The sequence below is a fragment of the Halichoeres trimaculatus genome, unplaced genomic scaffold, assembly GCF_033239565.1.
Source record: "Halichoeres trimaculatus isolate MK-OKI-2021-1 unplaced genomic scaffold, fHalTri1.1 fHalTri1_scaffold_19, whole genome shotgun sequence".
Classification (NCBI taxonomy): Eukaryota; Metazoa; Chordata; class Actinopteri; order Labriformes; family Labridae; genus Halichoeres; species Halichoeres trimaculatus.
In genome coordinates, this window is record NW_027437197.1 from 16,594,351 (window position 1) to 16,605,446 (window position 11,096).

An 11,096-nucleotide genomic window follows, 5' to 3' on the forward strand; every position below is an offset into this window, starting at 1 on the left:
AAAGTCCATTTCAAGTCCATTTTCTCATTTCAACGGTTTTATGCACTTAGAGGGAACAGGCAGAATCTTTTAGAGTGTTTTTGATATCAACAGAGTTGTGCAACCTGCCACTTTGGTAAAATTCAGATCAGTTACTGAAAAATAACCAGAGTTTCTCTGAAGCTATTAAAGCAAAGTAGGATTATTATTTTGTACCAGGATAAAAACTGAAATATGCGCAGAAATGAGCTTAGGTGCAGAGTTTTGGGTATTAAATTCTTCAAGCAAAATTTGAAGGATGCAGCTTTTTTAGTTCTTGAGATTTCTTCTTTTGCATAAACCTATTTTTTAATCACTTCCAAATGGGTGTAGTCAGTATTTTGGGTGGAATTCCTCAGGAATTGAAAGTATTCGACTATAATTACAAATTTGAAAACTTCACAGAGTATGAAAAATAAATTTTGTGCAGCAAAGCACTTATTGAGTGTTGTACAATCCAAAAATTATGTAGTCAAAATGACCTGTTTTTGCCTATTGTGCCACCTTAAATTGTTTTTAACATGTTTTTATTAAGATTTCAGAGAGTTAACGAAGCAAAAAGACTAAAGTCAATATGAAAAAGAAAGGCTCACATTGGAGGATCTTATGCTGCATTGCATCACTGGCTCAATATTTTTGAGACAAATGTTTCAAAAGATGAGCAATTAGCATTAAAATCAGTTACTGTCCAGAAACTCTATCCAGTCATGTAGAATAATCAACATGAGGCCGCCAAATGCTGAAAAATCTGGTAAGATTGCCCATCATATCATAATATACTGGACTTTCTCCATGTGCAGTACAGAGGTGAGATCAGTCAGCCAGGTCTGGAACAAGCCACCGTAAGTGGTCACTTCTAGTGGTAAAGAAGCTAACCCAGAAGTGCATAAAACTGCAGTTCCTCCAGCATCCACTAGAGGCAGCTCCAACAGCTCAGGAATCTCATTACTGTGCATCTGCAGAATTAAAGTCTGTTTTATTATGTCATATTTCATCCAATCATATCATACTTCATAGAGCATTGTTTTGTTATGTCAGCTACGCTTGCAGGGCTACATTAATCACAGCATATAGTTACGATACACACTAAAAATGCAGTAACAGATTAAAAATGTGCTTCTCCTCCTCAAGGTCTGTGAATACCTTCATAATTAACCATGCTTGCAAACTGCTTCAATCAAAAAAGTTCAACAGCTTTTCTGTTTTGAAGATATAAAGATTCAAGGTTAAGCATATCTTTGGGGGTGTGGCCCCTTTGGTTGACAGGAGAGCATGTAGCTGTTTTACCAGGTGGCTCAAGGCCCGCCCTTACTCCATCTCTTCATCTTTTCTAAGGCTGATCCAGTTAGCTTGAGCCAGCATTTCAAATATGGCACCCATCCTTATTTAGATTAGAATTTTTAATCAGTGAAAAAATGAATGGTATAGATGTTTAATGATTGCAGAAGAAACCGCTTTTGCAGACATGTTTCCTTGGGTGAACATTTCAGAAATACATGAACTGAAAAATTCACTCTGTTTCCAAGATTCTGTCACTCACTGGTGGACTCTCACTTCTGTTATGAGGTTAAAAAAAAGAGCAAACAGCAGACAAACCCCTCAAAATGTCCCTTTTCCATACATGAGCTCAGATCCTATGTCTCCACATCATCGCTCAATTCAGGGACTGGAACAGTTGCCAGCTCTGTTACACCCAAAGCGTGGCGATCACTCTCGGGTTTCCGTCAAGATCAGGTTCAAGACGGACTGCAGCGGCAGCAGGTGTATGCTCAGGTTACACAGAGCTTTAATATTTCATCTGTGGACATGAGGCTGCTGCTCAGAAAGCAGGAGTCAAAGGGGAGGAGCAGGCAGGTGGAGTGAGCTTCATGAAACAGGACACACGCCGCACGACTGAGGTTACCAGGGATCAAGTGTAACACTGAACACTTCTAATTAAACAACACAGGTGTCACAAAGAGGATCCATGTTTTTTGGACTGTCATCTCAGCTGGAAGTCCACCAACCACAATAAATAACAAGCAGAGCTTTAAGTTAGCACACAACACTTCCTGACAGGCAGCATCAGCGTTTCCTGACATGGAAGCAGCTGTGATTCAACATGGACCAGAGAGCCCCACTCTTCAGCTCAAACAGAGTGGGTGGATCTGCATTGTTCTCTTTGTGAGACATCACCAAACCCTTTGCCAGGCCTAAGCTGCACGGCCCTGCCAGAGCCTGGACGCTCCTCAGATACATGCCCAGGTTTGCCCACTAACAAACCCAGAGACAAATCCCTCTCTGGAACACTGCAGCTCCTCCTGCAGGGTTGCTAAGGCTGTGGATTAGGAGCGCTGGATCAAAGCTTCGCAGCAGGATCCGCTCATGGAGTTTCTACTGAGATTATGATAAATGTAGGGAGAAGTATCGGTCTGCTCACTCTGGTTTCTGATCTCATTTTGAAACTTAGCAGCTCAGCAACTGATATTGCAATGACTGCAGAGTGAAATGTCACCTTTGAATGTGTAGAAACTGATTTAGGTTGTTTTCAATGTAGAAATAAAATCATAAACAATCTAATTTATGATAGAAACATTTTGCGCATTTGATTCAAACAGCTTTGCCATCTCCTCCTTGACATTTTTCACTGTCAGTCCAGCCCTCTAAAGACCACATCTCATTGTACTGCAGTCGTCTGCAGACTGTGCCAGTCGTGTGTAAAGGCTTAGCTGAATGCACACGTTAAACATGTGTGGGGTCTGCATGCAGGTTACCACACACTGACTATACTGTGAGCTGCACTGATTTGGACTGAAGGGGATAAGAGGCTTAGAGTATCACACATGCAGCATGTCAGAAGACTTTCTTTGATCTGTAATGTGTGAATTAAGTCTGAAAGGGTTAAGGGACTGATGTCCATATATGACTTAGAAACTGAAATACTGAATTCAGAGAGTACACACACACACACACACACACACACACACACACACACACACACACACACACACACACACACACACACACACACACACACACACACACACACACACACACTTACGTCTTTGAGATGACTTCTCAAATCTTTAGTATCCAGGTTCATGTCTTACTGAATGTACTTTGACTTGAAGCTGATTCCTCTTCTGGTACATGTTGACAGCTCATCCTCTCATCTGACTGTCACATCTCATCTCTTCCAAAGGAACATCTCAGGTTTCACTAAGAACAGTAACCTGCTGTCCAACACATCAAGAAGGCAACGTGTAAACACACAAGGACACAAGCACATACTGTATCTAAAATCGGTTTGTGTATCTGTGTTTGTTTACGCACTCACAGAGTTGTCTTTTGAGGGTTAGTTTGTGTCTATTTATAGTTATTTTGTTTCTCTATAAAGTTATTTGGTATCTTTTTTTGTTTAACAGCGGCCTTTGGTCATTTTGATGTCTCTTTGTGTTTTTTTTTTATGATTAAGCCATATTTTCTTATTCTAAAGACATATTCTGTGTCTTTTTAAAGCTACTTTTTCATTTTGTAGTTTATTTTTGGTTATTTTGTGTCTCTTTTTCCCATTTTGTACCCTTTATGATTGTTTGAATACATATGAAGGTTTTTTTTGTCATGTTGTGGTTATTCTCTGTCTCTTTGTCTCTTTTTTGAATGGATTTATGACGATTTTGTTTCTCTAAGTGGTTACTTTGTGTCTCTTTGGTGTTATTTTGTTTCTCTGTGTAAGTATTAGATTTTTAATAGTTATTTTGTTTGTTTTTGTAGTTATTTTGTTTCTCTTAGTGGTTATTTTGTTTGTTTTTATAGTTCTTTTTGATATCTAGATTATTTGTTTTTCATTTGGAGTTATTCTCATTCATCTTTGAAATAATTTTGTTAGTTCTAGATTGTTAATTTGCGTCTTCTTGATTATTTTGTGTATATTTGTGGATTTATTGTATCCCTTTGGTTGTTTGGATGTCTTTGAAGTTTCTTTGTCTGTATTTTGTGTGGTTTTTAGGTAAATTTGTTTTTCTGTGACTCTGTAGTTAATTGTTGTCTCTAATGGGAAGTTTGTTTATGGTGTTTTTGTTTCTCTTTGTGGTTATTTTGTCTCTCTTTAGATATTAGTAATTAGTTCATTTTTTAATTTAAATATTTTGTATCTTTTTGCAGTTGTTTTTAATGTCTTGGGATAATTTTTGGTTCTTTGTAGTTGTCTTGTTTGTCTATATTGTTTATTTGTATTTTCTTTTTTTGTCATTTTGTTTCTTTGTGGTTATACTGTATCTTTAGGAGTTGTTTGAATGCCTATGCAGTTATTTTTGTTTTTGTTTTTTTTAGTTAATTTGTTATTTGTTGTGTACCTCTTTTTGGTAGGTTTGTGTCTTTTTGTTGTCATTTTGCATTATCTGACAGTGATTTTTGTTTTCCTTACAGCTCCCTTGTTCCACCTTTGTCGTTATGAGTTTATTGACATGATTTCCACCAGTGATTCATGTCTCCAAGCAATTTATTTTTGTCAGTAGTAATTTTCTCCTTGTTTTTTTGCACCTCTTTGTTGTTGTTGTTTGCATCTCTCTGGGTTGCTACACTGACTTCCCAATAAGAAAAGATTAGTTGTTGCCGTAGCAGACACTCTGCTCTAAGAGCCTCATGATTCCATGGGCCCCTCCACACGTGACCGGGGGACGAGTGGAGTTATCCGTCCGTGGTGCTATGGGGAACATGTGTTTGAAAGACATGAAAAGAAAAGGAAGCAAAAAGAAGCTCTGTGATAAAACTGGACTCTAGCTGTGACCTGATCAGACGCATTCAAACAGAGTATGTGAGGCTTGAAGTATTGTTTTCAAAAGAAACAGTGAGGTGAAAAGAGGCTGAATGAGACGTTGGTGTAGAGGCAGAAAGTGTAAAAAGAGACTGAAGAGGAGAGATCGCTGAGGCTGAGGGATTAGCACATTGTGTGAAGCAGAATTCACTCGCCTTGGCTTCCCCTGCTTCTGGATGACAATAATGGTTTCTCCATAATCAGCTGACAGGATGAACACAAATGCAAATGTAACCTGGAGAAAAGCAAAAACAGAGCTCGGACTGGGCCATGTGCACAAAGTCACAGATTTAAAACCTATTTCAGGGGGTTTTTGTTTGGAAAAGTTGAAGTGTTCCAGAGTAAATTTACATGATGGGTGAATTTTCTCATATTGAGTCAAATAAGACATTTTTTTAAATAAGTATGAGACAAAACACTTCATTTTTGCAGCACTGAAAACAACAGATACAAGTAAATAAATCATGACTAACCACTAGGTGGTGCAAAAGATAACTTTTGAATGTGGGAAGCATTTTAACATGAATTTTATCAAAGTTTGAAAACCTCACTTCATTTGTAGCTGAAGAGATTCTTAACTTTCGACCACTGACATATTTAAAATATAAGATACTTTAACATTAAAAAAGGAGATAAAAAATGAAATATGTAAGAAATAGGAATAAAAAATCTATTTCCAGCTCTTACACTTAAAAACTGATCACAAACTGATCTTAGAGATATTATAATCAGTCTTTATTATTATTATTATTATTATACACAGTACAGTTAACTTTCATCATTGGTATGAAGTACAGACCATACAATTAATATAATTGATAAAATTCCAGCTAACATGCCATCTATTCTGCAGCTTATTAGAGTATGAAGTGTTTTTAACATTAGAAATAAAGTTACTTTAAAAGCAGCTGATGGTGTTATAAAATGCTGTTTTCTCTCTATAGTTATCTAAGGAGAACAAATCACTCAAAAACAGGTTTAATCCTTTGTTATTATCCTCACATTACAGGGTGCATAAATCACATTTTGATTATCTGCCTCACAGCAGAGGTCTATGTTAGTAAGGCACTTAGTTATTAATGTAACAATGAGAGGGGAAGCCTCCCCCCCTCTTCTTTATGATGAACTCTGGCTGTCGGGGAGACTAAAAGGTCTCGCAAGCAGAGACGTAAACAAAGACAGTCGTTTTGATGTTTGAAATGTAGATTCTGTCTGGGAAAAAAAAAGAAAATGTCTCCGTCTGTTGGCTCCAATCACACATTTCACTCCTTTTCCCTAGAAAAAAAAACACCAACAGCCCCACAAAGGGACATGAACACTGTTTTGTTCAATAGCTATTGTTTGTGTGTGAGCATTGTGAATAGTTTCCCCCGGTTCAACCCACGACCACTTCCTGTGTGTGAGCCTGCACAGGCTCTACTCCACACACTCCCCAATTAAAACAACATTTCTCAAAGTTGGCGTGCTACTAGCATGTGCTAAGAAAAAGAAACTTTCATATCATGTGTGCAGGAAACCTTAACCAGTGAGGAAAAAAACACCACCTCACACGTCGTACTCAGTTTAAAGTCAGTCATGGTGTTGTCAAAGCTGCTGAGACACTTCATTAACCTCAGGCTTTGCTTTAAGTTGCTCATCAAGCTGGAGAAATTCAAAAGCAGACCTCGTGTCTGGTCAGCAGCTACACAAAAACCAAGTTGTATTCATCCATAAAATCCTGACCAATCGTCTGCAGCCGTTAAGAAGCACCAAATGTTTTCTAAAGATAAAGTCAGCAGCCCTGAAAAGTGAAAGAAACCACTGGCTCCCTCAGAGTTTAAGTGTCCTCCTTCTCTCAACCGTGAAAACTGCCTCTGGGGCCACGACTCAGAGAGTGTTCATTTGCATAGCTGTGTGGAAAAAAGCTTCTCCTTGACTCCTGATGTGAAGATGATTTGGAATGAGACAAGGAAGAATCGTCGTCTCACATTTTGTGCATTACATAAAGCCACTGGGAACGTCTGTGAAACAGTTTAAGCTCATGCGTTTGTGTGTGTTTTTGAGCAGTTCAGTCTTGCAGCAAAGTTCATCTGTGTGTGAATGTGACAGTGTGACAAGGCATTCGTTCTGCGCTACCCTAAAAGCACCCTCTGCAGGCGATAAGCTGGCACGCTGCTCTCGTCCTCCGAGTCAGCGTCGCTCTGTGGGTTGGAGCTGCAAGGTGAGGTGCATTCTGGGGAGCACAGGTAGTGCATGAGGGGCAGCCGGTACTTTCCACAGAAGTCCACAAATTTGATCTGACGCACGCAGGAATCAAAGTAGACGCCTGGAGAAACAAATACAGGATGAGGTGACGTTTCTCTGACATGTTAACACATTTTTAATTTCTGCTACAAAACCATAAAAGTGATCAAAATAAATAAAGACATTCTTTTTTCTTACCTGCACACTTAGGATTAGGACACTTGCTGGCCAGGTCCAGGTAGTGCAGCAGGTTGGAGGGCATGTCGCAGGGGTAGTACGGGATATTTCGGCTCTTTATAGTACGACCCGCCAACTCAAGCAGTGACGGGGGATCGTACGTCATCTCCTTCACAAAGCGGACCACCAGCGGGTTACCGCGCAGACTGAGCTCCTGCAGATGCACCAGACTGAGGATCTCCCTTGGTAGGTAAGTAAGCAAGTTGTTGTGGAGGCTCAAAGATCTCAGTGAGTGGAGCCTTAAGTGAGACAGAGAGTGTTTTAAATCACGGTCATCCATGAAAGACTGCTACAGGAATCAGGGATTGAAAAACCACACACACACGTGAAGCTTTGTATGAGCTTTAACCATAGCCTACTATGCACTTACTTTGTGAGCTGTGGAGGAACACTTTGGATGCGGTTGTCACACAAAACTAAGTAGCTGAGGTAAGGCAGGTTCGCCACTTCAGGAGGAATGGCTGTGATGAGGTTTCCACCCAGGTACAACAGCTCCAAACTAAAAGAGAAACAGTGAAGAAGAATTTGCAAAGTCAACAGAAGCACTTATATACCAACTTTCAAGAATATAAAAAGACAAACTAAAAGCTAAACATGCCACAAGAGGGAGCTAAAGATGTTTGGTTTCATGTTGTGACCTGTGTCCCTGGGTCCTGTGGCCCCACCTGCATGTGACCTCATGCATCACTCAGGTACAGACAAAGTGTAAGAATACAAATGATCAATGACACCTGCTGCAGATTTCAACATATTTCATGTATATATATCAGAGATATTAAGTTAGAAAAAGGGGAAATTTCCCACAAGTTGGGGAAATTTATTGTTTTTCATTCATGTGCCTTTACATGTATGATGCACTCAATTGTGAATTTATTGTTTTTTTGTTTTTTTTAAATTAAAAGTATTTTCATCATTATCAGGCCTAAAAGTTTTAAGTGACGGCAGTGGATAGAGCAGTAAACCAGGAGATCGATGGAAGAAGAAAGCTGGAAAAACGCTGCAGGTTGCAACCAATACTGCCCAAACCAAGGACGATGGTCTCCATACATGGGGTACACAACTTAAAGAGGGGGGTATTCTGCTTTCCCAGATTTTAAACATGGGTACAAAGTAACAAAACTAGGTTTTCGTACTAACTGAGTTCAGATTTCCAAACCTCTGTGGTACCAGACCAAACTGTATAAAGCCAATAATAAAAGCGCAATACCCCCTCTTTAACCACTTTGGGTGAGGCGTTCCAGAAGCACCCTGGCAATATTTTATGAAGTAGGTTTTAGGTCAAAGATACTGCACCAGAGGAGGTCTGTATTACCTTTTATTTCCTTTATCATGCCACTAGCTTTATAAATTATCATTTTTTGTAGAGCAGTTGTACTTACAGTAGCATGAATTTAGTGTCCATGCTGAAGCCTAGAAGACCAAAAGTATGAAACTTCTCGTATAAAAACCATGATAATCAAACAACTTAGAACTGAATATAAAGAAAGGCTATGTGCTTTCACAAAAATAGCATCTTTTGTGGTTTTATGAAGTAACCGTATTGTCTATTTTCCTGTTTGAATCCTACAGGAAAGAAACCGACTGTGATTTTTAGTCTAGTTAAGGAAGTGGGGCAGTGACAGTAGACTTGGATAGTCACCACACAACTGGCCAGTTCCAGTAAGTAAAAACAGACTTTGGGCAGGGAAGGAATCCAAACACAAATGAGAGCTGCCTACACGTGTTTATAACCACACTGCCCCAATTTATCCTCTTCCAGTTAGTTCACGTCACTGAATGAGCCACACAAGCACAGTTCATGAGTCTGACAAAAGTGGGTCACTGTGACGGTTTGAAAACTTGTAAAATGATAAGACATGACCTTGCACGTCTTTTTTTTGTGTCACTTACAGACACAAAGATGATTTTAGACCAACTTAAACTTAATGAACAGTCAGTTGTCTTTGTGCCAGATTTATCTTCCGTTTACTTCTTCAAAACACAGGGGACGTGCAGAGGTCTGATCCATTTTTTTCTTTAGTGTTTCTTTTGTACTATTTGTTTATTACAGAATGAGATAAGCTGACTGAAAATGAGCATAACAACACTGATAATAGTAGCGCTAAGGTGAAAACTGTGAAACCAAACAGATAAATAGAGAAAGAACAACTCACATGTTTGACTATCATTAATAGAAACCCGACAGGCCGCCTCAGTATGATGGTGCAATGGTCAACAGTCAGTGTTGCCAGGTTGTATAGGCGGGTCATCTCTGACTCACGAGACAGGAGGTCAAGATACACCTGATAAACTGAGGAGCTTTCCAAACGGAAAAGTTCATATTTGGCTTGGGTTGGGCATTGTTTTAATACATATTATAAAGACATGAGTCATTTATAACAGACTACACATTTCTACACAAATCTCACAGAAATCTATGTTTTCTGTCACAAATTTGTCTGGTGCCATACATTTATTCATTTTAAAGCAGCTAGCCCTTCTTAACAGCTTACTTATCAAATAATAGCCAACTATTTGAACCTTAATTTTTCACTTTCTAATATGTTTCTTGTGAAAAAAAAATACAGGTGAGCACAGCAGCTGCATGTTGGTTCAGCATGTCATGTACCAGTTAACCCAAATAATCCTGTTTGAGGTAGAGACAATTTACAGGGGCAGTAAAAATAAAATAAACTAGCCTTAACTTAATATTATAGCTTACGCTTAGGAAAATAATAGAACTGCAAATAAGGTTGATTTTATACTAAATAACTTTATTTAAATTCCACTTTATAATTCTTTTCCTCTTTGGTTTTATTATTTAAATGAAGAAGGCTTCAGTCAGATACACAGAGGGTGTGAAATAGTTCAAATCTGGCCTTGCTTTATGTTCACAAATGACACTTTTGTGCGAAGTGAGTTAAGCATGTTTCTTTTCCTAAACAATGACCTACCTGGTGAGGTTTTCTATCTCTGCAGGTATACTCCTCAGCCTGTTTCCGCCCACTGACAGAGACTGCAGACGCAGCAGTTTCATACACTGCAGAGGGATCTCCTCAAACCTGTTCCCACTTAAGTTCAACACCTCCAGCTGCAGGGAGCCGAAGTCTTTGGGCAGGGAGAGCTCATCCAGTCGGTTGTTCTTCGCCACCAGTGTTTTCAGCCTGGTGAGCTTGGTGATCCCCTCACAGATGGCCGTCAGCCCGTTGTTGCTGATGTCCAGAAACTCCAGGCTGCAGAAAAGGCTGACGGATGAGGGGAGTGAGTTCAGCCTGTTGTAGTTCAGGTAGAGCTGTTTAGTGTCTCTCTTTCTCTCGTCACTGATTGTGTCCACGCTTAAAGTGCTCAGGTTCAAGCGAGAAAAGTCGAGCACGCTGTCGCCCGCTGCTGCTGCTGCCCCTTCGTGGATCTCCATTTTGGCAGTTCCAGCGTGGATTTAAACTCTGAACGAAGTCTGTGCAGAAGTTTGTAGTCGGCTGAACGCCCCCGGACACCGCGAGTTAGATCCGTGTATCTCCCACTGTGACTGACATGGAGGGTGGAAATGTTTCGAAACACTTACCCGAAACATTTAACAACATCTCCGGGAAAGAAAAAAAAATCTAGGTCAGTAATTAAGTCCTCATTATGAGCTACAACGGCGGACACAATGTAACCACACTGATTACAATACGGCTGAGCTACACGGAGCCTTTTTACAGGGGAACGCTTCCAGCGGAGGCTCGTGATTGGCTGGATTTTCCACACGAGCTCCGCCTACTCAAGTGCTAATTGGTTCCTCTCCTACTCTGTCATTTCACACAAGTATGCAGATTTCTAACAAGCTGATTTTACACTAAAAGTG

The 11,096-nt window shown here is 39.7% G+C and overlaps 1 protein-coding gene across 1 annotated transcript; it reads right to left on the reverse strand.

The window, feature by feature from the left end:
- Positions 1-5,623: 5,623 nt before the first annotated feature.
- On the reverse strand, positions 5,624-10,958 carry LOC141808912 (leucine-rich repeat-containing protein 58-like). The gene is made up of 4 exons (XM_074695690.1): positions 10,207-10,958; positions 7,644-7,772; positions 7,235-7,512; positions 5,624-7,118 (listed from the first exon to the last, which is right to left on the reverse strand). The coding sequence occupies exons 1-4, from the start codon at positions 10,665-10,667 to the stop codon at positions 6,925-6,927; spliced, it is 1,062 nt and encodes a 353-aa protein (XP_074551791.1). The 5' UTR covers positions 10,668-10,958; the 3' UTR covers positions 5,624-6,924.
- Positions 10,959-11,096: the final 138 nt, after the last annotated feature.